The sequence below is a fragment of the Canis lupus genome, chromosome 11, assembly GCF_048164855.1.
Source record: "Canis lupus baileyi chromosome 11, mCanLup2.hap1, whole genome shotgun sequence".
NCBI lineage: Eukaryota > Metazoa > Chordata > Mammalia > Carnivora > Canidae > Canis > Canis lupus.
The window spans coordinates 57653025-57680156 of NC_132848.1; the positions used below are offsets into that span (position 1 = coordinate 57653025).

At 36.1% G+C, this 27132-nt stretch overlaps 1 protein-coding gene across 4 annotated transcripts in view; it reads left to right on the plus strand.

Annotated features, from left to right (window-relative positions):
• The window catches only part of ERLEC1 (endoplasmic reticulum lectin 1), a 30547-nt gene extending 5298 nt beyond the window's left edge, over positions 1-25249 (plus strand). Inside the window, exons 2-14 of one of the 4 annotated variants that reach the window (XM_072768350.1) lie at positions 1891-1995; positions 3218-3298; positions 4094-4171; positions 4305-4368; positions 5044-5078; positions 7163-7386; positions 7475-7604; positions 15086-15247; positions 16026-16085; positions 19412-19536; positions 21323-21400; positions 22967-23042; positions 24347-25249. In XM_072768350.1, the coding sequence (XP_072624451.1) occupies positions 1891-1995; positions 3218-3298; positions 4094-4171; positions 4305-4368; positions 5044-5078; positions 7163-7386; positions 7475-7604; positions 15086-15247; positions 16026-16085; positions 19412-19536; positions 21323-21400; positions 22967-23042; positions 24347-24418 (1290 nt within the window). In that variant the 3' untranslated portion in view covers positions 24419-25249. Of the gene's footprint in view, positions 1-1890; positions 1996-3217; positions 3299-4093; positions 4172-4304; positions 4369-5019; positions 5079-7162; positions 7387-7474; positions 7605-15085; positions 15248-16025; positions 16086-19411; positions 19537-21322; positions 21401-22966; positions 23043-24346 lie in introns of all 4 variants that reach the window. The other 3 variants (XM_072768349.1, XM_072768351.1, XM_072768352.1) reach the window with 3 other exon arrangements.
• The last annotated feature ends 1883 nt before the right edge of the window (positions 25250-27132 follow it).

Below are 27132 nucleotides of genomic sequence, written 5' to 3' on the forward strand. Positions count from 1 at the left end.
TGTACAAATTATTTAAGTTCTGGGCTTCAGTTTCCTTTTCTGTAAGATGGGTAGAAGGCTTGTTTGAAGATCAATGAGTTAAAAAATGTTAAGGACTTAAAACTGCCATACAGCTAATACAGCTAATATTTACTGCTATTATTTGTTTTGTTTTATTGTCTTGGAAGAACATTGCCCTAATTTGCATTGGTATGTAAGACAACGTTGGACCAAATAGTACTTGTTTTATTATGATTAGGTCCTTGTTAAATTAAGAAAAGCACAAAGTTACTTAATAAGAGCAGTTCTTTCCTCATCAGGGATAGCCAAATAGCATAGTGGTTTCACAAGTACTGTAAGATGAGAAGAGTTAAAAGAGTTGAATTGAAAACCTCTGTCTTAGCAGTTAGTGACACATCATTCACAAAGCAAAGATTTCTTTTTAGTTAAATAATGTGAATTATATTAATTGAAACATTTATTTGAATTACATTGGTTCATATTTGGCTTGTTAGCATTTGTTTGGTTTTATAGTGTAGAAAGCTTTAAGGATAGTTTACTATACCTTTGGGCTGGCCCACCACCCATTTTTGTAAGTAAAGTTTTTTCAGGACACAGCCATACCTATTCATTTTGCTATTGCCTATGCAGTATCTTACTACAATGGCATAGTTGAGTAGTTGCAACAGAGACCACATGGCCCATGAAGCCTTAAATATTTGCTACTTGGCCCTTTACAGAGTTTGCTGACTTAGGATGTACACACACACACACACACACACACACACACACAAAAAAAAAATTAAGTCAGCACAGAGGAGCCTTAGGGATTTTTCTTTTTAAAGTGATTTTATGGAGGATCCCTGGGTGGCTCAGCGGTTGAGTGCCTGCCTTCGGCCCAGGGCGTGATCCTGGAGAACCAGGATCCAGTCCCACGTCAGGCTCCCTGCATGGAGCCTGCTTCTCCCTCTGCCTGTGTCTCTGCCTCTCTCTCTCTCTCTCTCTCTCTCTCTGAGTGTCTGTCATGAATAAATAAATAAAATCTTTAAAAAAAATAAAGTGATTTTATCCGTGGAGTCTAGGTGACTCAGTCTCTTAATCATCTGCCTTCAGCTCGGGTCTTGATCCCCAGGATCAAGCCCCACAAAAGGCTCCCTGCTCAGCCAGGAGCCTGCTTCTCCTTCTTCCTCTGCATTCCCCCTGCTTGTGCTCTCTGGCTTTCTCTATCACTCTGTCAAAAAAATAAGTAAATAAAATAGAATAAAAAATAATTTATCCAAATATAAAACATTGTACTATTATTATGTTCAAATGTCCCATCCAATAGAATTGAGAATACATTTGTTAAAGTGCTATAGATTCTCATATATAGGTGGTAATTGTTAATAAGAGTAATAAGTATTCAGTAATGGTGTGTCTTTTAATGCTCATTGCCTCTTAATACTATTTTTTGAAGATGTATTTATTTGAGGGGGACAGGGTGGGCAGAAGGAGAGGAAGAGAAACCCAAGCCGACTCTGTGCTGAGCACAGAGTCCTATGCAGGGCTCAATCTCACCACCCTGAGCCCAAAACAAGAGTCAGACACTTAACTCACTGTGCCACCCAGACCCCCCACCTCTTAATGCTTTTTAATCCCAATTTTAACTTCAGTCTATTGCATTACTACTTTTTTCTCTATACTCCAAATTTCATTTGTGTCCTTTTTTTTTTTTTTCTGTTATAACACCAAGGTAGTTTGTCGTCCTAATTTTGACCTTAAATAATTTGTAGAATCTTTTCCCCGCCTTTGGAAATACATTTAAAAATCTTCTGTTGACATGATGAATTACTTTCACCTAAGACTGTACTTTATTCAGTGTAATACAATTTAACCAGAAAAAATAATGTATATTTTTTGTTCTATTTCTAGCCTACAACTGGAGTTTTGTATAAAGAAGATAATTATGTCATCATGACAACTACACATAAAGAAAAATATAAATGCATTCTGCCTCTTGTGACAAGTGGAGATGAGGTAACTTTTTATAATAAATACATTGGTACTGTATGTTAGTAAATTGAACACCAATAAAAAATAAATTAAAAAAATAAATAAATAAATAAATAAATACATTGGTAATCCCTTTCACCAAATATATTTATTTAAAACATTGCAAACACATACTTTAAAATAAAACTGAATGACAGGTTTCTCAATAATCCTGTTTATCATAAAAAGTAGTAATCACATTTATTATTCTTAAATTCTTTGATTTTACAGTTCAACTTGGAAAAATTAGCAACCAATTATTAATATTTTGAATGAAAATCTAATTCCACACTTGCTTTCTTTTATAGAAATGAGGGGTTTGAAACAGGATATAATTTTTAAATGTATATATGACACTTTTTATAAAGAATTTCTGATAATCTATAGGTATCTATACGTTTTCTCTACTTAGCTCATGCCCGTTTCTTTCCTCCTGAAATGTCCTAACTGCCTCTTATCCATCCTTCAAGGCAATGACTTCTTTCAAGATGAAACAGGAGAGTCAGCATGGTAAAATGAAAAGGACACCAGCCTAGGAGCCAGGAGGCTGAGGTATAGGCTATAGTTAGCTGTGGAACCTTGAACAAATTTGAAACTCAGTTCTTCCACTCAATAAATTTATTGAGTTCATTACATAGTATTTTCACAGTCTGTAAAATGGAAATATTACAAACTCAGTGAATGCTTTCTTAGGTTTTGTTCAGATTTAAAATCTGTGAGACAGCTCTCTGTTTCATTTTGTTTTAAACCTTCTTAAGACACAAATACACATGTGTGCAATCATACACATAAGCATATGGCATTCAAGTGTGAAATGTAAAAATATATAGGAAACTGGGATGTACCTTAAAACTTTTCCATACATTCTACAAGATTCAACTATTTTGAAGCTTTCATAGTTAGAATTTGTTCAGATGCGAGTATTTAAAACTTCTGGAATAGGTTTATAAGAATTGTTCAGGACACTGATATTCAAAAGCCTTTTTTTAAGAGAAGAAAGCATGGAAGATTATTCTATGGCTCCATATTTTATACTTCAATTCTTTTGAAAGAAGTGGCAAACCACAGGATCTTATTAAAAGTTTTGACCTTTTTTCCCCTTTTATTTCCAAGCATCTGTGATTTGAACAATGAGTTAATACCCCGACAGCAGAGTTGGGTGAAGTTCTAGAATAACTGTAAGTATTAAATCCTAGTTCTTTCATAGGAAGAAGAAAAGGATTATAAAGGCCCTAATCCAAGAGAGCTATTGGAGCCACTGTTTAAACAAAGCAGTTGTTCCTACAGAGTACGTATTTTATGTTCACTTATTAAGTAGAAAATAGGGGAATCCCTGGGTGGCTCAGCGGTTTGGCGCCTGCCTTTGGCCCAGGGCGTGATCCTGGAGTACCGGGATCGAGTCCCACGTTAGGCTCCCTGCATGGAGCCTGCTTCTCCCTCTGCCTGTGTCTCTGCCTCTCTCTCCCTCTCTCTCTCTCTCTCTCTATGTCTATCATGAATAAATAAATAAAACCTTTAAAAAAAAATAAGTAGAAAATAAATTTCCAATTGCCATTAGACCCTTGAAAATAATTCTGCATTTCTTTTTACTTTATTATGTTGTATCAAATTTTAAGTTAGTTGTAAATCAGAGCTATTGCTTAATAGTATTTTGTCGATTTAAATTCCTGCATAGTAGATGCAGCAAACACCCAAAACCAGTTTCAAATAATATCACATTCCAAACTGCTCTGAATGTTTTTCAGATCAACAGAATTTTTCCTTATATATAATTTTAATGAAAAATGTGAAGTGTTATCTTTCAGGCTATGTATAAAATGGTTCCTAAGCCAGGTGGTTATTATTGATCCCAAGTGTATTCCAGACCTGATTTCTTCACAGAATTGTCACATACAGCTAATTGGTGAAAATAGTGACTTGACTTCAGAATTTCTGTATTTTTCTGAGGCATAATAATGTTTCACTTAATGAAAGCTTACTCTAAATCTTGAGGGAAATCTACACACAACTACATAAAGTATCAAAAAGTAATTCGGGTGAGTTCTATGGCTTTTATATGTTTAAATATGTCCATTTTTTTTAGATTGAGTCTTACTGGACTTATGAAGTATGTCATGGAAAACACATTCGACAATACCATGAAGAGAAAGAAAGTGGCCAGGTATGTTTTTCTTTCAAATATGAAGTATGGAACATTATAAAATGAGAACTTTAATAATGAGATTGATGGTTTTAAAATTGTATTATTGATATTTGCAAAACACTTATTATATTTTTATTTTATTCCACTATAGAAAGTAAATATTCACGAATACTACCTTGGGAATATGTTGGCTAAGAACCTTCTATCTGAAAAAGGTTTGTTTCAGAGTGATTTGATAGTAATGCTGCAATTTGGTTGAAAGTATATGTTCAAATTGGAATTTAAAAGATCTCGGAGTTTTATGAATTTTAAAATGCTAAAATAAATTTCTGAATAATCCCTTAGAAAAAATTTTTGAAGAGATCTTTTCATTATTTTCTTCCTCAACAAGCATTATGCTTTTTCTCTACGTATTAATAAATTTTTAAAAATCTGGTAAGATAACACATGTTAATGTTATATTTATATAGTGTTAGTGTTAGTCTTTTGCTTGGTTTAAGCATAGTTGTTATATGTGGAAATAGAAATGTAGACGTGTCCCTAAAATTATGAAATACTTTTGCTAATCTGTGTTGTTCAAAGTCCATTAATTTAAGATTAAACTTTTCACTCATGCAAAAATACTTAAAAAGAAAATTGTAGCAGCCAGTTTTATGCCTCAAGTAGAAGTAAATATATGAAGATTAAATTTGACTATCCTTTCAAACAAAACCATTTCATGGCAACTAGCGAAAGTAATAAGATAAAAATTATATGTATGTTTTGGGTCTTCTTTAGAAATTTAAAATTACAGAGTTGATTGAAAACTTAATCGTTTGTATTTTACATATGAGTCACTGGTCATTCTTTACACCTGCCTTACATAGGTAATATCTTATATTATTCCACAGATCAAGAGGCAGATGAAAAGGAAAAATCAAAAGAGGCAAGTGATAATATCAGTGTTGATTTTTTTTCATTTTTAGCATCTATTATTAGGCATGAATTTATACAGCTTAAACGACAGAATTTAGTCATGTGTTCTTAACCTATCTATCAAATACCTTAAAGGACTGGGTCAAAGAAAATCTGCAGTATGTTAGATTTTTTTTTGAGAAAAGTTATACTGCAATACATTTATTTACTTTTAGGATCATAGAAAAATAAAGGAACTTACAAAGATGAGTTTGGGAAATTTTTTGTAATGGCAGTATATCACTTCCGGGCTCAGCAGTGGTTCTCTCTGTTTAACATTGGAAACAATTATAAATAAGAGCTTTTGCTTTTTTTTCCCTGGTTTGTTCCCTATCTCCCATGGGTAAAACAGATAAACTACATTTGTAAATAACAAGCTACCAGACTGCATGCGTCTTCAAAGCAGGGACTGTCTTTTATCTCTTTATCCCGCAGTGCAAAACAGAGTGCCAAATATAGGCACTTCCTATGTGCATACTGAATGTTGAATGCATAACTGATGACTGAAAAATAGGATTGTTTAAAAAGGATGATTCCTTAGGGTACCTAATCACAATTTTTAAATGCCCCTGTAGTTCAAGGAGTGCTTTCGGGAAAAAAAAAAAAAAAAAAAAAACAGTGCTTTCGGAATCCTAAGAACTCCCATAGAGTTAAATAACCTATTGATAGAGGAGATTTCTGTAAATGGTTTCATATCATAATGATACTTTTATTAAAAGACAAGTGAAACAGCAAAAGGCCTTAAAAGGGATGCCTATAACTTAAAAGGGTGGCTTGGGGGTGAATTGATAAGCTAAGCATAGACACACATAGCATTACTATTTTAAAAGATTTTAATTTTACAGACTACCTTTGAGATAAAATATTTATTTACTGTGGCTCTGGAGGATAGCAAGATGGAAATCAAAGTGTGAAATGATAAAGGAAGAGGAAGAAAAGGGTAAGGGAAGAAAACTAACATTTACTGAGCCCCAATTTATAAGCCAGATACTGTGCCAGGCATATAATGAAAGGTAATGCTTAATTTTCCTGAAAATCTCTGAGTATATATTATTATTCTCCTTTTACAAATGACAAAAACTGAAATTTGGTCAAAGTCAGAAAGCCAGTAAATTCAAAGCTTGGCTTTGAACCCAGGATTTTCTAATTCTAGGTACTAGCATGAAAATGACATATAAGAAACCTCAAAATACTTTTCCCTGGAAACATTTGTTTTTTGCCTGTTTTAGACATGGCACTGACAGGGTACCAAAGTGATATAAGATGAGCTCTCTGCCTCCAAAGAGCTTGTTTGGAGATCAAATTAACAGTATTTTTTTAGAGCCCTTATATTAGATTTTTCTTTGGTTTATGTAGATAAGCTATGGGAGCTAGCTCCTCTATAATCCCTATATTCTGAGGTGATCTATTTCATTTAACCATTCCATGAAAATTTCCCCATTTGTCCTTTGCTGGCCTTGAATAGATTCATATGGGAGTTTATGTTGAAAAGCATGGCTCTTCATATTAATGACAGGGAAAAAGAGTAAGCAAACTGATGAATGAGTACAGTAGTGAGATTCCTGTTTCAGAAGATAGTGTTTTACTATTAGCTCTACTTTTTGACAATCAGATTATAAACCTCTAGAATCTAAACTGTAACACAGCCATTCACTAAGGATTTAGTATAGAAAATTCTGACTAGTCCAGTATAGCAAGTTCCTGTATTTTATCTTAGTCTCTTTTCTTAGAACTGTTGGAAACAATTCATATTAATCAAGAGATTATACCCTTTTATATAAGTGTACACTTGCTTAACATCTTAATTTTAGCACCAAATAAAAATTTTGCTTCTTTGCTGTATTAAAAAAGCTCTGAAAATAAGTATTTGCTCAAATAAGAATTTAGGAATCAAAAGAATGTTAGAGGAAGAATTCATAGAAAATACAGAAATGTTATCTTTATAAAGGTTGGTTTTTAAATAAAATGTAGTTTCCTTCCTTTAAGAATAAGTGCTTCTCCCATCCTCACCCTCACCTCCATCTCTAATGAAAAGTCTTATACTTTTTTTTTAAGATTCCCACTAAAAATATTGAAGGTCAGATGACACCCTACTATCCTGTGGGAATGGGAAATGGTACACCTTGTAGTTTGAAACAGAACCGGCCCAGATCAAGTACGGTGATGTACATATGTCATCCTGAATCTAAGCATGAAATTCTTTCAGTAGCTGAAGTTACAACTTGTGAATATGAAGTTGTCATTTTGACACCACTCTTGTGCAATCATCCTAAATATAGGTAGGACATGGATTTAATATTTTAAACATGAAATGCACACATGCTTTGAAGTGTCATATGCTTAGGTTTAATGCTTTGTCCTTACTAGATTCAGAGCGTCCCCTGTGAATGACATATTTTGCCAGTCACTGCCAGGATCACCATTTAAACCCCTCACCCTGAGGCAGTTGGAACAGCAGGAAGAAATACTAAGGGTGCCTTTCAGGAGAAATAAAGAGGTATGAGAATCATCTAATAGTGTTTTTTCAGTGCTTCCTTTTCCAAATTTCAGAGCATATAGCAGTATTTTAATCATTCGTATAGCTACATAGTAATTTATTTTTCTGACTCAAAATTTTAAGTTCCAAGTTTTCAACTGATTTTAAGTCTTTTCCTTATTTTTATACTTCTCAGATACTATTTTATCATTTTATTACTCTCATGATTTCATATTTTAAAGTTTGACAACCCATGAATTGTAGTTAAGTTAAATTTTTAGCTAGTTGACTGGCCTTCCCAGCTGAGCCCCTTGAAAAAATAGATTACAACTTATCTTCTAATACTTTCTTTATTCTTAAACCCATTGCTCTGTGTTGTCAAACCATCATTTTTCTGAAACTTGTTATTCAGGTCAGCAGCAATCTCTTGGTTCTAAGTTCAATGGACATATGCATAACTTGATCTTAGCATATAAAACACTGAACATTTGAAGCTTGAACTTTCTCTTCTGTCTTTACTTGAAGTCATTTTCTCTGATTCTCTCTGTTCTCCTCTCCTGTGTATTAAGTCTTTGTCTACTTCCTGCACCTGAAATGTTGACATTCCCCACAGTTAGCCATAGTTGCCTTCTCTCCTTAGTTTATATAGTCTCAAGTGAGCTTATCCAGGCCCATTCTGTCAACCTCCATTAATATGCCCATAAGTTCCAAATATGCATCTTCAATATTGACTTTTCCCCTGAACTCAAACCAGAGTCACAATAGTTAACATGGATTGAATCTTAACAGCAGCTGTTAGCTAATCCTCATAACAACCTACAAGATACACTATTATCATCCTCCTTAACAGGTTAGGAAATTAGGTTTCAGAGAAGGGAAGTGACAGGTGATGGATTAGAGATGAAAATCAAAACTGTCTGGTTTTAGAGCCTGTCCTCTTAACCACTTCTCTGTGCTGCTTCTCCTTTTCAGTGTGCTCTCTTCCCTTTTCTTCTGTTCATTGGACATAACCATATACATTTTCAGTAACCTCAAATTCATCTCTCTCACACTGACCTTTACCTAATCTGCCCCATTGAGGTTTTTTGTTTGTTTGTTTGTTTGTTTGTTTACTTATTTATTTTTAAGTCTCCACACCCAGTGTGGAATTTGAACTCACAACCCCAAAATCAAGAGTTGAATGTTCCAGACAGAGCCAGCCAGGCTCCCCTTCCCCATTGTTTTTGTTTGTTTGTTTGTTTGTTTCTCTTCAGCTAAGACAGCAGAGGAGATGATTTACTGTATACGTGTTACATTCAGCCACAAATGAAAACAGAATTAATCCCAAAAGTCACAGGTCCAAGGCAAAGGACCAAGGGAGGATGGTTTTGGTATGATCAAGTCTGGTCTCTCAAAGATGGTCCCCATTCGTTTTTTTGTTTTGTTTTGTTTAAGATTTATTTATTTATTTATTTATTTATTTATTTATTATTTATTTATTTATTTATGATAGAGAGAGAGAGAGAAAGGCAGAGACACAGGAGGAGGGAGAAGCAGGCTCCATGCCGGGAGCCCAACGTGGGACTCGATCCCGGGACTCCAGGATCGCGCCCTGGGCCAAAGGCAGGCACCAAACTGCTGAGCCACCCAGGGATCCCCGTCCCCATTGTTTTTAAAGCAATATTACTTCCTTTGCAAGTGAGGGAGGACTTCTTTTTTTTTTTTTTAATTTTTATTTATTTATGATAGTCACACAGAGAGAGAGAGAGAGGCAGAGACAAGGCAGAGGGAGAAGCAGTCTCCATGCACCGGGAGCCCGACGTGGGATTCGATCCCGGGTCTCCAGGATCCCGCCCTGGGCCAAAGGCAGGCGCTAAACCACTGCGCCACCCAGGGATCCCTGAGCGAGGACTTCTAATGACCAAGGACTTCTCCCACAAAGAGATCGATGTTTCCTCTTATTTGGTCTTGTATTTTACTCAGTCCTCCGTTATAGCACTTATGTGGCCAAATTGGTTGATTTTTTTCCCTATGATACTTATATTAAAATGAAGGGAGAATAAGCTATGCTTTATTACTTTGGGGTTTCCAGCTCCTTGCATGATACCTGATAATACTGTAGGTACTTAATAATGTTTTAATTAACTAATAACTAACATTTAGCTGCAAAGCTTGTTTCACCTCTCTCTTGAGTACTTCTTGCAAAAGTATTGCCAGACTCTGTGAATGTTGTGAATGCTGACATTCTAATAAGAAGAAACAATTATCTTTTTTTTTTTTTTTTTAATTTTTTTTTAAGTTTTTATTAATTTATGATAGTCACAGAGAGAGAGAGAGAGGCAGAGACACAGGCAGAGGGAGAAGCAGGCTCCATGCACCGGGAGCCTGATGTGGGATTCGATCCCGGGTCTCCAGGATCGCGCCCTGGGCCAAAGGCAGGCGCCAAACCGCTGCGCCACCCAGGGATCCCAGAAACAATTATCTTAATATTAATCTGCATTTGATTTGAAATGGTCAATTAAAAGATTGGACATGGATTTCTCTCCTGGTCTTCTCCCTAATAGTGATTTAAATACTGACAGGTACTGAAAAATCAGCTCAATCAAAATGCTTCCCAAATCCCAACTTTAATTTTTCTTCAGAGAAAAAATAGCAGCTACTCTTTAATGTGTTTAATCTGCCATTTGAGAAAAATTATATTTAAGAAGCTACAGATGATAATACTTTAAAAATACTTAGGATCTTTTTTTTTTAAGGATTTTTATTTATTTATTTGACAGAGAGAGAGCAAATACAAGTAGGGAGAGTAGCAGATAGAGGGAGAGGGAAAAGCAGGCTCCCACCAAGCAGGGGCTCTGTGCAGGGCTGGATCCCAGAACCCCGGCTGGGATCATGACCTGAGCTGAGGGCAGACGCTTCACTGACTGAGCCACCCAGGTGCCCTATACTTAGGATCTTTAGAATACATATTGTAGATGAAAACCTTAGGTAATACCATAGGGTGAATACTTATTTAAAATGATTTTTTTCTCAATATCCTTTCTTTTATAAATGTAGTTTAGTACATATTTGTCATATGATTTGCCTTTTAAACGTGGAATAAACTTAACCATAAAGATTATGAACATTTTTATGTTTTAAACAAAAATACAAATCTGGTTATCAAAATTTTGGTATGATATTATACCTGTTACTTTTGTTTTGTTTGACATGAAATGGTTTATTAAGGGGACTTAGAATTGAAGCCTCTTGGGCAAATAGACAATATGACAAATAGATCTCCAGAACCCCACCTCTTTGTTAGACCTACTTTTACAGCCCTAGAGGCTGGGAGTACACACTAAGGAACCACCCAGGAGAATGTTTAGGGATAGAAGTGAGTACAGATACTATTTTTTAGTACACTACAAAAAGTCCTAATGAGATTTTAAAAAAAAAAAAAAAGAATAGATGTGAGTCATAGTCACATCTCCAGAGCAGATCGGGGATGTTGTGCCCGGAGGGTGTACTTAAAAGCACGACTGAACAAAAGGACAGAATAGTGGGGGGTGGGATCTCTGGGTGGTGCAGCGGTTTGGCGCCTGCCTTTGACCCAGGGCGCGATCCTGGAGACCCGGGATCAAATCCCACGTCGGGCTCCCGGTGCATGGAGCCTGCTTCTCCCTCTGCCTCTCTCTGCCTCTCTCTCTCTCTCTCTCTCTCTGTGACTATCATAAATAAAAAAAATTAAAAAAAATAAAATTAAAAAAAATTAAAAAAAAAAAAAAAAGAATAGTGGGGGGTGCTGTACCCAAGAAGGCTTCAGATAACAGAAGGCGGATTGGTCCAAGACATTAGTCTAACTGTCACACTCTACCCCTCAAATCCAGTCCTTACAGTCTCATATGTCCACCTCTTCCATGATATTCCCTGAAGCATTAGAGAAGGGCTCTTTGGGGCAACTGTGGGTGGCTCAGTGGTTGAGCATCTACCTTTGGCTCAGGTCATGATCCCGGGGTCTCGAGATCAAGTCCTGCATCCAGCTCCCTGTCTGCTTCTCCCTCTGCCTGTGTCTCTGCCTCTCTCTCTTTGTCTCTTATGAATGAATGAATGAATGAATGAATGAATGAATGAATAAATAAATAAATAAATAAATAAATAAATAAATAAATAAATAAATAAAATATTTAAAGAGAGAGAGAGAGAGAAGGGCTCTTTGCAATAGGGGCTCTTTGGCCAGACAGTGTCCAAGTTCATGCATAAACCACAGCAGCAGTACAGAGAGCAAGAAAAGAGACCTGTGTTGACACAACTAAGAATGAGTAATAATTTTGCTACCATGTCCTCCAGACTCTAAACCAGTTTGATAACTACTGGGTTAAAGTGGACGCAGGACCATCTACTGCTTGTATCTCTTTATTCATGTGCTTTGATGCAAAAGTGATACTGCCTGAATTATCAGGCATCATTTGGTTTAAATGATAGCACAAGTACCCCTGAGTACATCCCAGGCCATTCTATTTTGTAAGATAGCCTTTCACATCAGTGTCATCTCTGTGTTCATGATTGTCAGGCTATGGTAACTATTATTGAGGATCCTCTGGGTATATTTAATTAATGTGTGTATGTGCCATATCATATCTTCTGTACCTAAAGATGGTACAAATATTGCTAACTGGTCATACCAATGAAAGATACCATGGGTCCATCATGCCTTTAAGTGAGTACATTTGCAGGGCTGTTATGGTGCTGGCTGTGCTATTATTATATTAATTTGGAGATTACTAGACCATTAGGAATCCATTTTATGAATTTCCAAACCCTACTACAGAAACAATCATCTTGCTTTTATTGGAATTTTTTTTGAATGCAAGTTAGTTGTACTATCCACAAGAAGCAATAATAAATAGTCATACTTCTATTCTTCCTACCTCTTCCTCTACCTGAGCTAGAGGTTTCACTATGCATTATTAATGTTTTTCCTCACTAACCTAGTTTAGTCTGTTAGACCTTAGCTCCTTAGGAGTAGTGACTATGTCGTCTTCATTTTTAATATTCAGCACTTAAAACCAGTACCAAGAGCATAGTATGCTCTGAATGTAGAAAGAGTATACATAAAATCCAAGGTCCTTTCAAAAAATAAGATGTCATTTGGCATTCTTTGTTCTTCTAAAATATTAGAGGAATTGGAAGAGAGGAAGGATAAGGTCATTGGTTTCTAGAATAACCTTCCAATGACTCCCACCTGTCAAAGAAGAAGAAGAAACCCACAGTTGATCAATGGCAACTACAGCAGGTGAAAGGAGGCATCATATCCATTATACATTTACTAGGAAACCTTTTACTATTTAATTTTTTAATTATGCTATTTAGTTTTAATTGGTATACTCTTTTTTTTTTTAAGATTTTATTTATTTATTCATGAGAGACACACAGAGAGGCAGAGACACAGGCAGAGAGAGAAGCAGGCTCCATGCAGGGAGCCTGATGCGGTACTCGATCCTGGGACTCCAGGATCATGCCCTGGGCCAAAGGCAGGTGCCAAACCACTGAGCATCCCAGGGATCCCTTGGTATACTCTTTTAATTCTGATCTAGATTCATTTTCTTTCCCCTCATTGTCAAAACCCAGTTTACTTCTGGATTCTAACTCATTATCCTCTTTCATAACTATTCTTTCCACCCTGCTTCTGTCATTCTTTTAGAGAGTCTTCCTCTCTGGCTTAGGTAACTTCAACTCCCACCATGGCTCCCCCACCTTGGGATTTGTTCTTACTGTTCCTTCCCTGCCACTGCAATAGTATTACTTAAAATTTGTTCATGCCATATTTTGCCTAAGATCTATAAGATGATATCCAAACTTCTTAGAATTATATAATTTTTTACCATTAAGTACCTGTTTATCTTTTTAGTTTTAAATATAATGCCATACCCCATATCTTTGCTCTTCCTGTCTTCCTCAGATTCACATGCATATGTGCACACAGACATAAAACCTACAGACATTCACATAAATCACAAATCAAAAAAAAAAAATCACAAATCATTCACGTTCAAGAATCAAGGGTTTTCTCTTTGTGAAGTCATCATGTTTCAATTCTTCATCAAAATCTATTTGAATCACCACTCTGTCTGTGAATCTGCTCTTCTCTGCAGCCTTTAGTGGATGTCTGTCTTTACTAACTTGTGGTGTCCTCCAGGACAACAACCAGGTCCTGCTGTATTTTCATAATTATAATTAATATTCCTATTTACTCCCACTCAGCTCCTCTCTACCCTGCCCTGTTATCTTTTATTTACCCATAGTAACCACATTTTCCAAAAATAAATGTAGAGACAGAATCTAACAAGTAGTGAAATAATAGGGACACCTGGGTGGCTCAGCAGTTTAGTTCTGCCTTCAGCCCAGGGTGTGATCCTGGAGACCCGGGATGGAGTCCCACATCAGGCTTCCTGCATGGAGCCTACTTCTCCCTCTGCCTGTGTCTCTGCCTCTGTCTCTCATGAATAAATAAAATCTTAAAAAAAAAAAAAGTAGTGAAATAATATTTAGTATATTTCCTTTCAGTCTTTTGGGGGATTTTTTTTTGATACATACACACACTGAGATACACATTAAAAAAAATAGTTGGGGCCAAACTGTATGTGTATAAATATATAAAGTATTTTCACTTGTTTTCACTTAACAGTGTATCATTTTTACATTCCTATGTCATAAAGTCATCTTTCATAATATTATTTTCATAATCTCAAATATTCCATTGTTTAAAGTAGCAAAATTTTTTTAAATCATTTTCTGGTATGGATATTTTTGTTGTCCACAATTTTTTGCTAACATGAAGAATGCCGCACTGAATGTCATTTTTGTTAAATCTACACCCATCAGTGGTGATTGTTTACTCAGGATAAATTTCTAGGGATAGGTCAAAGTTAAGGACAAAACAAAGGGTTTTGATATATACTATCAAATTATACTTGAGAAGAATTGTGGGATTTTACAGTCTTGTTAGCAATATTAAAAAAAAAAAGTCTAATGTGCATTTGTGTATTTGTGTATATTTCTTGGTATAGAGAGTGAATGAGAGAGAGAGAGCATGAGCGGAGGGGAAGGGCAGAGGGAGAGGGAGAAGCAGAATCCCTGGGATCATGACGTGAGACGAAAAGGGACGCTTAACCGACTGAGCCACCCAGGTGCTCTGTGTGTGTGTTTTCTAGTAAGTTGGAATACTACTTAGCTGCTACAATCAAAAAAAAGAAAAGAAATGAAGAACAAGAAAAATGAGACAAAAATATATGAAATGGTAATTATCCCTGTATGTTAAGAATGGCCATCATACCCCTAACTGGTAGATGGAACTAACATTTGTCTAGAGCTTTCTCTATTGTATTAAGTGTTGCAAAACTTATTTTCCTAAAACACGTTAAAAATGAGTGGACAACTTCTATTTTCCAAATTTCCTTTAGTTTAAAAATAGTAATTTAAATCATAACTGGAAAAAAACAAGTATGGTATAGAAGCCCTTAAACATATGTGTTTAATTTTAGGAAGAATTGCAGTCAACTAAAGAAGAGAGATTTCCGGCAATCCACAAACCCATTGCTGTTGGTTCTCAGCCTATGCTCACTGTTGGAACAACACACATATCCAAATTGACAGATGACCAACTCATAAAAGAGTTCCTTAGTGGTTCTTACTGTTTTCATGGGGTGAGAAGTGAACCTTCGGTTTCAATATTTACCTAACAGGCTTCAATTTAGTCAGGGGGCCTCAGCAACCCTGAAGAAGGTTTTTGTCTATAGAGAAATGGCAAGATTCTGGAAGCCTCCTAATGGACATTTTCTGTCTGTGCCTTACCATAATCTAATTCGTAACCATAATGTTCTCTCTATTCACAAGCTAAAACTTGACCTTTACCTGACAGAAAGTACATATAACTAAGTCATGTGTGATTCTGATTGATTGCTGGAATAAGCATCAAGGATTATATAGCCTAAAAAAACAAAGGTTGCACAACCTATATTTTAGTTATGTAGCAATCACATTTAAAACTTGAGTTAACATTTACAAAGGTTAAATTTTGCTCCTAATACACTAATAGTTCCAGTGTGAGAGAAACTAAATGAAATTTTTGTTTTATTTTATTTTACCAAGACAATACAGCAGTTATTCTCTGTATTTGTCTTTTTAATTATTATTTCTCAGTAATTTCCTTTTTGTTTTTATTATTGAACTATAGTTGACATACAATGTTACATTAGTTTCAGGTGTATGACAGTGATTTGGCAACTCAGTGTGCATCACAATAAGTATAGTTATCTTTCACCATATAATAGTATTTCTCAGTAACTTTTATATTTTAATTTTCAACCATATTATTGCTATTACAGTTTTTCTAATTGTATATATTTCTATTACTGTCAAGTGGCAATATTGAGACAGACTCCCATTTTTTATATGTAACTCGATCTTTTTTCTTTCCTGTAGGGTGTTGGTTGGTGGAAATATGAATTCTGCTATGGCAAACACGTACATCAATATCATGAGGTATAGAATAACCTTTGTATCATTCCACCACTAGATAAAGTTTTAAAGCTCTTTTGCGGAAAAGAAAGGAGGGAATGGTGTTTTAATTGTGAAATGACTTCAATGTGAAAATACTCAAAGTATCTCTAAGTTGTTGAAAATGGAAAACTTGATATTAACTAAGTCAGTCATCTTAAGGTAGCATGTATTAACTCCACAGATTCTTTTTTTTTTTTTAAGGATTTTATTTATTTATTCATGAGAGAGACCGAGAGAGAGAGAGAAAGAGAGAGGGAGAGAGAGAGAGAGAGAGGCAGAGACACAGGCAGAGGGAGAAGCAGGCTCCATGCAGGGAACCTGACATGGGACTCTATCCCGGGTCTCCAGGATCACACCCTGGGCTGAAGGCAACGCTAAACTGCTGAGCCACCCGGGCTGCCCATCTCCACAGATTCTTGTATTACTGTAACTCTGGAGGAATCATAGGCTATTGTAACTAACCTCTTTAGCTTTGACTGAGAAATTAGTAATTAAAATTCTTCTTTAAGTTAAAGTGAATAATTAAGATAGTACATTATGGCTCAAGTTAGGATAATAGGGTAAATACAGCAAGTTTCTCAGCTAAAAGAACATATCAGATCATCTAAGTTTCAAATCAAGTAAGTTTTAAGATTATACACATTGGCTTTTCATTCTCCCTTTTATTTCTAATTTCATAAATGAAATAGGATTTTATTCTATACTTGGATCAAGCTGCTTAAATTCTGAACTTCAGGCTTCAATAAATTTATTTGTCATAGTTGTACTTTGTTTGGTGGGGTAAACAGTTAGACATTGAAAACGAACATTAATTAGTAAATATTCACCTGGCGGTTTTAAATGGCTTTTTATTTCCCCAAAGAAATAATAACTTGTTATTAGAGAATACTATATTTACCCTCTGAGATGTTTTGAGAAACCAGTCTTAAATTCCAAGACAGATCATACCAGGAAAAGTCATCAGCTCACCTTCCACATTTAAATCATTCCAAATTTATGAACCATCTGTAAACTAGGACATTTTTTCTCTCTACCTGAGAAGTGCCTTTTCACTCTTTTACCCACTTATGCTTGCTACTTTGTAGATGCTTCATGTATTTTTAATAAAATTTTTAATAGAAAAAAATATTATTTAACTACAGCCCAGATAATACCATGGCTTTTTTTTTTAATTAAAGGAATATATGGAAAAAAAATAAAAGAATATATGCCAGAAATTTAGAATGAATGGTAAAATTCTCCACCACCATTGTCCCATTTCTATAAATAATTGCTGTTAACATTTTCTTAGTTCATCGTCCACAAGAAAAAAAATGCATATACATAACTGTTGGAATAACTTTTTATTTAGACAAAGGAATCTACTATATGCACTGCTCTGTACTTGTTCAGTTCTTGTCTTAGAGATCTTTCCATGTGAGGAACAGCTGATCTCATTCTGTTCAGCAGGTACAGATGATTATGTTTATACCCACAATGTATTTATCCAGATCTCTTCTGACAGACCTTTGAATTGTTTCCAGTTTTTGCTGTGATAGCATCTTAGTGAGCATTTATAGTTTGTTTTTGTTTTGTTTTTTTTGGTTTTTTTTGGTAAACCTTTGCAAGTATACTCATAAGGCACATTTTTAGCAACTACTTGCCACGTCAAAATACATGCATACTAAGCATTGCTTTCCAAAAAGTAGGAAGGCATTACCAGTAACGACGACTTTAAAACACACACACACAATGACATTTTTCCCATACACTTGCTAACACTGGGTTTTATCAAGTTTATTTTGCTCAAGGTCATATAACCTAGAACTTCCTGAGGGACTCTACTAGGAGCCTTGGGAGATAAAAAATAATTATAGCTAACAAATATAACACTCCTTGTATACCAGGCACTGTTCTAAGAATGCATATTAACTTGATCCTCATAACAGCCCTAAGAGGTGACTGTTGTTCTTCCAAGGTGAGGAAACAGAAGCAATGATTTAGTAACTTGTCTAAAACCACGTAGGTAGTAAATGACAACACCAGAATTCTAATCCAGGCTGTCTTGCTCCATATCCAGCTAAACAATTGACTATGCAGCTCCAATCATTATCTGTCTAGTAACTTACAATCTAGTTGCTGCTCGAATGTTAAATTGTTGTCTCTTCCACTAGGCAATAAGCTCTGCTAGTAGCAGCGGCAATGCCTGTTTCATCTACTACAGGTTTTTAATTCTACTAATTAGATGTTTGCTAGTGCTCAGCATAGTGCCTGGCATAAAATATAAAGAAGGAAAGGAAGATAGGAAGGAAGGGAGGGAGTGGAGAGGAAAGAAAAGAAAGGAGAGAGAAAAAAAAAAAAAGAAAGGAGAGAGAAGGAAGTCCACTTATAAGATAGTATAGTTAGTATTAAAAAAAATAAAATAAAAGCAGAATGAGGAAGGGGTTTCTGAACAGACGGTCTTGATACAGAAATAACCATGGTGTCAAATGAGTAGTGTGAATACTCAATTTGCAGACTGGCATTTGAAAGAGTAGAAGTAGGATGAAGATAGGCTCAGTGGTTTGCAGGGTAAGAGATACATCTTTTTTTGAAGATTTTATTTATTCATGAGAGACACACAAAGAGAGGCAAAGACATAGGCAAAGGGAGAAGCAGGCTTCTCACAGAGAAACCAGTGTGGGATTCAATCCCTAGAGCCGGGATCATACCCCGAGCCAAAGGCAGAGGCTCAACCACTAAGCCACCCAGGTGTCCCTAGGACAGAGATTTAATTAAGAATTACAGTAGTGGGCATTTGGGTAGCTCAGTCAGTTAAGTGTTTCTTGATCTCTGCTCAGGTCTTGATCTCAGGGTTGTGAATTCAAGCCCCACATTGGGCTCCATGCTGGATGTGGAGCCTACTTTAAAAAAAGAGAAAAATCATAGTGTACAGTTACATCATTTAGGTATGAGAAATTAAACTCCTAGTTGAGGACATGAGATGTTGGCATTGGAAATCTAGAGGAAGAGTCTGAAGCCAAGGATATCTCCAGGAGAACAATGAACAGAACCAGTAGATATAGGAGGGGAAGGAAGTAGAAGAGTCAAAAATAACTGCATGTGGAGCTAGTCTGACCAGAAAGTAGTGACATTATTCAGAGAAACAAGGAACAAAGAAGACACTGAGTTCAAATATCTCCTTATCGGGTTTAACTAATATTGTTTGACTAACATCTAAACATCTCCAGTGTGCCAGTAAAGATAAGGACTATAATTTATAGGCCATCAGCATAAATGTCTACTTAATGATACCAACTATTCATCAAAAATATGTTTTCATATATTAGGACAAGGATAGTGGGAAGACCTCTGTGGTTGTGGGGACATGGAACCAAGAAGAGCATATTGCATGGGCTAAGAAGAATCCAGCTAGAGCCTATCACCTTCAAGATGATGGCACCCAGACAGTCAGGTAAAGATTAACATATTTGCCTATGGATCTGATTAGTAGAATATTTAAAACTCAGAATATTCAGGGGCACCTGGATGGTTTGATGGTCATTTAAAAAAAAAAAAAAAAAAAAACCTCAGAATACTGAAAAGCATAAAATTTCCACACTCAGGTAAAATCTCTGGTCAGTCTTTTTCAGGGGCATCTTTTTTTTTTTTTTAATTTTTTTTTAAATTTTTTTTTATTATTATTTATTTATGATAGTCATACAGAGAGAGAGAAAGGCAGAGGGAGAAGCAGGCTCCATGCACCGGGAGCCTGACGTGGGATTCGATCCCAGGTCTCCAGGATCGCGCCCTGGGCCAAAGGCAGGCGCCAAACTGCTGCGCCACCCAGGGATCCCCAGGGGCATCTTTTACATTGGTTTTCTTTTCCTAAGGTATTAGTTACGAAGTTTCTCACGTGGGGGAGGCCCAGGATTCAAATGCCGACTCTTCACTTACTACCTTGGGCAAATTACATAATCTTAAATCTCACTTTTCTTGTCTACTAGTATTTGCCTCCTAGGATTGTTATGACATTTAAACAATCATTTATGTAACACATAGTACCTGGCAACAGCATGCAATAAATCCTGGCTTGCAGCCTTTAATGGTGGTGGTGTGGTAATGAGCGTGGTGGTGTCGGCCTTCAATTCCAGGTATTAGGTCTGAGGCTGTTATAAAACATTGCCTCTTTCATGTGTCACCTTCACCTTTTCAACATAGTTAATTCTATTTAAATATACTGTAACATTTCCTTTTGTTACTTGACTTCTGTGAGGTTATTATTGAAAATAAACAATGGCTTTTTGAAAAACCACCTCATGTCTTCTTTGAGTCATATAGGTATATCTTGTTACAACAGAAATAAATTAATCTCCTTTTTTCCAAGAATAACTCGGTTTTAGTTTTTCTTGTAGTCCTCTTACCTGGCGAATTTTAAGTTACTCATTCTTTCTCTTTCTTGGGTATTAACTTTGTCGTTCCTAGTACAGATGGTATATTGAGAGACTCTGTTTTTAGAATGTGCTAACTTCAGGGCACCTGCCTGGCTCTGTCTATAGAGGATGGGACTCTTGATCTCAGGATTGTGAGTTTGAGCCCCATGTTGGATTAAAAATAAAATCTTAAAAAAAAAAAAAAAAAAAACAATGTGTTGACTTCTTGGGCTGACCAAAATCAAAGTTAGCTAGATTAAGAGATGGACATTGAAGTATTAGAATGTATTAAACAGATGGACTTTTCTTTTTGTTCATGTATATTTCGTGTGAAAGTGGTTCACAGTATCATGAGCAACAAATATTGAAGCACAGGAGCAGAAAACTTTTTTTTAGGTCCCTCTTTTGGAATTTGTAACTTAACCTAAGCTCTACTTTTATATACCTGCATTACAGTATTTTAATGAGTGGAACTGTCTAGAGGATGGCAAGGAGGGAAAACTGTTCCACAAAGTGAACAATATATAGGGCTGGGGAAATGATTAACTTCAAAAGGACTTTAGCAAAAGCACTTTAACCTTACCTATTTGTATACAAATAAATAATATGCAGATTGAAGATTATTTTTATTAATTAAATCATTCTGAAGTATCTCAATTTTATATTCTTCTTACAGAATCTGAAAGGTTTTCTGTTACATGACCCTAAAAATATTTTTATAACTAGCACAAAACTGGATCCATCTAACCATCTTCTTACCCTCTCCATTACAGTTATTCTGAATTAATGAAGTTTAGATAATAAAACTTGTGTGTTTCTCTGATTTAGGATGGTGTCACATTTTTATGGGAATGGAGATATTTGTGATATAACTGACAAACCAAGACAGGTCACTGTAAAACTAAAGTAAGTTGGACTGGCGACAGATGCTATATGCTTTTTTCTTTAATCTGCTTCCAATGGGCAGAAGTTTATATAAATATAAAATATAATTGTGAATAATTACATTTATGCATAATAATATATGGATTAATTTAATATAAAATCATTTCTTCTAAAATATTAAAATTGGGGCAACTAGCTGGCTCAGTCAGTGGAGCATGCGATTCTTTTGTTTTTGTTTTTTTAAGATTTTATTTATTTATTCATGAAACACACAGAGAAAGAGAGAGAGGCAGAGACACAGGCAGAGGGAGAGGCAGGCTCCATTCAGGGAGCCCAATGTGGGACTCAGTCCTGGGACTCCAGGACCACACCTGGGCCAAAGGCAGGCACTAAACCACTGAGCCACTCAGGGATCCGGAGCATGCAACTCTTGATCTCACAGTTGTGAGTTCAAGCCCCACGTTGGTTGTAAAGATTACTTAAAGAAAAAGAGAAAGAAAGAAATGTTAAAAAATATAGAAAGAAAAGAGTTTTTAAAAATAAATAAAATATTGGAATGCCTGGGTTGTTCAGTTGGTTAAGCGTCCAGCTTTTTTTTTTTTTTTTTTAAGATTTTATTCATTTGGGATCCCTGGGTGGCGCAGCGGTTTGGGGCCTGCCTTTGGCCCGGGGCGCGATCCTGGAGACCCGGGATCGAATCCCACGTCGGGCTCCCAGTGCGTGGAGCCTGCTTCTCCCTCTGCCTGTGTCTCTGCCCCTCTCTCTCTCTCTGTGTGACTATCATAAATAAAAATTAAAAAAAAAAAAAAAAAAGATTTTATTCATTTATGAGAGACACAGAGAGGGGCGGGGGTGGGGGGGTGGCGCAGAGACACAGGCAGAGGGAGAAGCAGGCTCCATGCAGGGAGCCTGATGTGGGACTCGATCCTGGGCCTCCAGGATCAGGCCCTGGGCTGAAGGTGGCACTAAACCGCTGAGCCACCCAGGCTGCCCAAGCATCCAGCTCTTGATTTCAGCTTAGGTCACATGATCTCAGGGTCATGAGATTGAGCCCCACATCTGACTCTGCCCTCGCAAAGTCTGCTTGAGATTCTCTCCCACTACCTCATTTGCTCCCTTTCTTCCATTCTAATATAAATAAATTAAAATCTTTAAAAATCAGTAAAATATTAAAATTATTTCAATATAATTATGTTATTTATTTGTAAGTTATAATGACTTTTAAATTGTTTAATTGTAGCTATTTGTTGTATTAAATTATACAGGGCCACTTATATGAGATTTGTATAGCTTAAGAGGAAAACAAGTAAAAATACTTTTGTACAAGGCACCTGGGCAGCTCAGTTGATTAAGCATCTAGCTCTTGATTTCAGCTCAGGCCCTGATCCCAGGGTTGTGAGATCCAGCCTCATATCAGCTCTGGGCTCAGCACAGAGTCAGCTTGGGATTCACTCTCCCTCTTCCCTTCCCCACTACTTGCCCGTGTGTGCACTCTGTCTCTCTCATTCACTCTCTTTCTAAATTAATCATTTTAAAAAATAAATTATATATTCTTTAGGTAGTAATTTAAAGTAATCTCTGTTTTAGGTGTAAAGAATCAGATTCTCCTCATGCTGTTACTGTATATATGCTAGAGCCTCACTCCTGCCAGTATATCCTTGGGGTAAGTAAAAAAATAATACTCAGGATTCAGTTTGAGAACATGCTTCAATTTTTAGCAGTAAGGCTAGAAAGGACCTTCATTAATCTCCAAAATTTAACATAACCCCTATACTGTATAAAAGCTGAATCTTTTTTATTTAGATATAATTTACAGAAAATAAAATGCAGAGATCATAAGTGTTTGATACTTTTTGATAATTTTGTACATCTATGTAACTATCCTTTGTGATTATTTGCTCACAGATATTTGTGAAGTATCTAGCCAAGTTATTTTTTTTAAAGATTTTATTTATTTATTCATGAGAGACACAGAGAGAGAGATAGCCAAGTTATTTTAAAGAAAAATTATTCTGACACTTATTAAAACAGTCTTTATTCAGGACTATTTGGCAATAAGTGTATCACGACTTTCATAACAGAGAAGAGAGATCCAAAAAGACAGCTGGGGATATACAGCCAATGCGCAGAAGGTAGCAGGTTGGGGTAGTTCAATGGATAGAAAATTACTAAGAGGAGACATCAACTTAACTGACTTGACAGGATTATTGCTGAAGGCAGGCCAGAATGATCGCCATCAAAGGTGAGAGATAAAGAATTTGATCAGATATGGAGGATGATTAGATGTTGAGGGTGAGGGCTTCTCTCTACAATGACTTAACAGGATTCCTACTACATCTGAGCTCAGCAGGCCCAAGACACAGGCACAAGTACAAACAAAAGAGGCCTAGTCAAAAAGAAGAATTGAGGAGCCAAACTTCAGTTTGGTCACGGAGGCTCTGTCTGTCATCTATTAGTCTTTTACCATTTTTATTGTTGTTGTTTGTCTTATTTCTAAGAGTTCAAATACTTTCTGGATATGAGTTCTTTGTATTTATAGTGCATATTTTTTTCCTCAATCTGTGGCTTACCCATTTATTTGCCTAATGTCTTTTGATGAGTAAAAGTTTATTTGATAAAGTTTATTACATCAGGTTTTCCCTTTTATAGCTAATGCTTTATTTTGTTCTAAGAATGTTGCCATCCCAAAGTCATGAAAATATTATCCTATATTTCTTTCCAGAAACTTTATGGTCATGCCTTTGGTTAAGTAATGCCTAACAGAGTGCTTTTCTCTGTATTTTTCCTGGTCACAGTCCACTGACCCATTTATGGGTTGATATTATCCATCAATTTTGGAAAATGTTTATATTTTTGTGAATATACATTTACCAGATGTATACACATGTATTCATAGAGAAGAATACTGAATAAAGAATGTATTCAGTTTAGCAATTTCTTAATGGCTTTATTGTTTTTGTTCTTCAGGTTGAATCTCCAGTGATCTGTAAAATCTTAGATACAGCAGATGAAAATGGACTTCTTTCTCTCCCCAACTAAAGGATAATAAAGTTCGGAGTAAGAAAAGATCATTGACACTCATGATTTCTGTCTGACCACGTGTCTCATTGTAGAGTTCTCAGCCATTGGACCTCATCTAAAGGATCGTATAAAAGGACTCTCAACCACTTTGTGAATATATATGTGTATATAAGAGGTTATTGATAAACTTCTAAGGCAGATAGTTGTCTCACTTCTTTCATTTTTGTTGTGTCTTATGAACTGATTGTGTTTTTTGCTTGGATAATGTGATTCCAAAAATAAATCTCATCCAAGCAGTTTAGAGTCCAGCCTAATGAAATGTCATAATTGTACCTATTGAAAGTTTTTAAATAATAGATTTATTATGTAAATTATAGTATATATAACTAGTTAATGAACTAAAGATAATGAAGAAGGAAATTGATAGGAGGTTGTTTAAATGGGAGACCATGTAAAATATGTAAATTCTAGTGCCTGAAATCCTTTCAACAAATTTTTATTTAGCAACTGCTCTCTACCAGGTGTTAAGCTAGAAACTGGGCACTTAGTAGAGCCTCACAACATTTAAGTTTTCTTCACTTCTGTTAACCTCAAGAAACTCTTATTTGTAATAGATTGTTTCTCTCTTGGAACTTTTATCTATTTCTTTCTCCTTGACATGAATGTGTCTTCCTCCAAGGTATGTACCTGGTATAGACAGAAGATTCTTTTGACTAGGAATGGTTTACTCCAACAAAACACACTGTGCTGGCCATCCTTTGTACTTGCCTACTGTATACTACAGATTTTAGTTCTGGACAGTTTTGCAGCACAATATTTATTTTAAAATGAATAAAATGTTCACAAGCAGTGTTGTCATGTAGTCAATGGCAGATTATTCATCTCCTTTATTTTCTCCATTATGGTGTTGTATTATCCTGTTTTACTTTAGATGTACATATATATCTAGGTAAGGACAGAAAAGTAGCTATAAAATCCTTTACTTTTCCTCCTTTTCAGTAGTTCTGGCCAAAGATAGTTTAGTTTGATAAATGGTTAATGCAGTTGATTATTAGAGAGTTGTTTACAAATTTTAGGGCAAAGCAGCACATACAGAAAGAGCACAGACTTTGTGTTCAAACCAAGTCCAGAAACTCTAACTTCCTAGTTGTGTGATCTTACACAGAGCCGTTAACCTCTTTGAGCCTCATGTCCTCTTTGGTAGAGAGACTGCTTACCTCAGAAGGTAGTCGTAGCAGTATGTTAACTTCACTGTAAGTAAAAGCCGAAGCCCAGTAGTAGACACCAGGTTCCCAGTAAGAGTTAATTTATTGCCCTCATCTCCTATTAATATAATGAGATCAGAGACCAAAGCCATTAAAATTTATTTCCTTAGAGGTACCTGGATAGCTCAGTCAGTTGAGTATCCATCCAGTCCTTAATTTCTGCTCAGATCTTGATCTCAGGGTCATGGGATTGAGCCCCTACCTCTGCCCCCCAACACATGCACACACTCTTTTTCTCTCTAAAATTAGTAAATCTTTAAAAAAGGAATTCCCTCTCCCCCCCTTGCATGTTGTCTCTAAATATATACATATATATATATATATTTCTTTAATAAATTATAAAATCATACTTCTTATATCAATGAATTAAGACAAACAGAATTACATTTAGATTATAGGTAGGTATAAGAAGGGAGGGAGTGAGAATTGGGAAAGATTAGTGCCAGAGGACACTTTTAGAATATTTAGGTCAAATTTTTCTCTTAAAAGGGAGGGAGGAAATCTAAAAACCTGTATTGGATACTTTACCACAGAAGATTCTTAAAAAGAGAGGTTGTGGGATGCCTGGGTGGCTCAGTGGTTGAGCACCTGCCCCTGGCCCAGGGCATGGTCCTGGAGTCCCGGGACCGAGTCCCACATCGGGTTCCCTGCAGGGAGCCTGCTTCTTCCTCTGCCTATGTCTCTGCCTCTCTGTGTGTCTCTCATAAATGAGTAAATAAAATCTTTAAAAGAAAAAAAAAAGGTGGTAATTATTTCAAAATAAAAAGTTTTTAAAAAGTCTGCTTTCTATTGGGCTAACAGCTTCAACTTCTTTGAAGTAAGGGGTAGGCCAGCTATCTCCCATGTTCCTTCTAAATCTTGGTTCCCTTATCAGTGGTCTAGGAAATCTCATGTGCTCTCTGTATTGTGTGTGGCCGACTCTCTGCACTGCCACTCTTCTGTAGAAGTAGCTGAGGTCCTAAGAGGGAGGGGAAAGGGCTCAGCTGTAATATGCCTCATGCACTTAGAGAAGTCTGTTCAGGTGGGTGCTATCCCAGACCTACTTAATCAGATCCTTTAGGGCAGAGTATAATCTGCACTTTAAATGTGCTTCCCGAGTGATCCTCTTTATTTTAAATATATTCTCCAATGAGAATCACTGACTTAGGAACTTTGCTTTTAAAAATTTCACACATTCTAACTCTCCTGATTTGTGTTTCAGGGGAATAACTAGTAGCTCCTCTTTACAGGAAGATTGAGACAAGACTTTTCTTTTTGTCTCTATCTGCTTTTCTTTGAGTCACCACTAGATGGGGCCTATGCCCAGCTCTAGTTTATACCCTTGGTCCCCGATAATAGGAACGTTGGCAAAAAAGGGCAACAAATTATCTGTTACCTGAATAGTAAGCTTTGTGTACAGTCCCCTGGTGAACAACACTTCTCAGTCCGATAAAGGCCTGACCTGATTTCTGACCATTCTTAAATTTC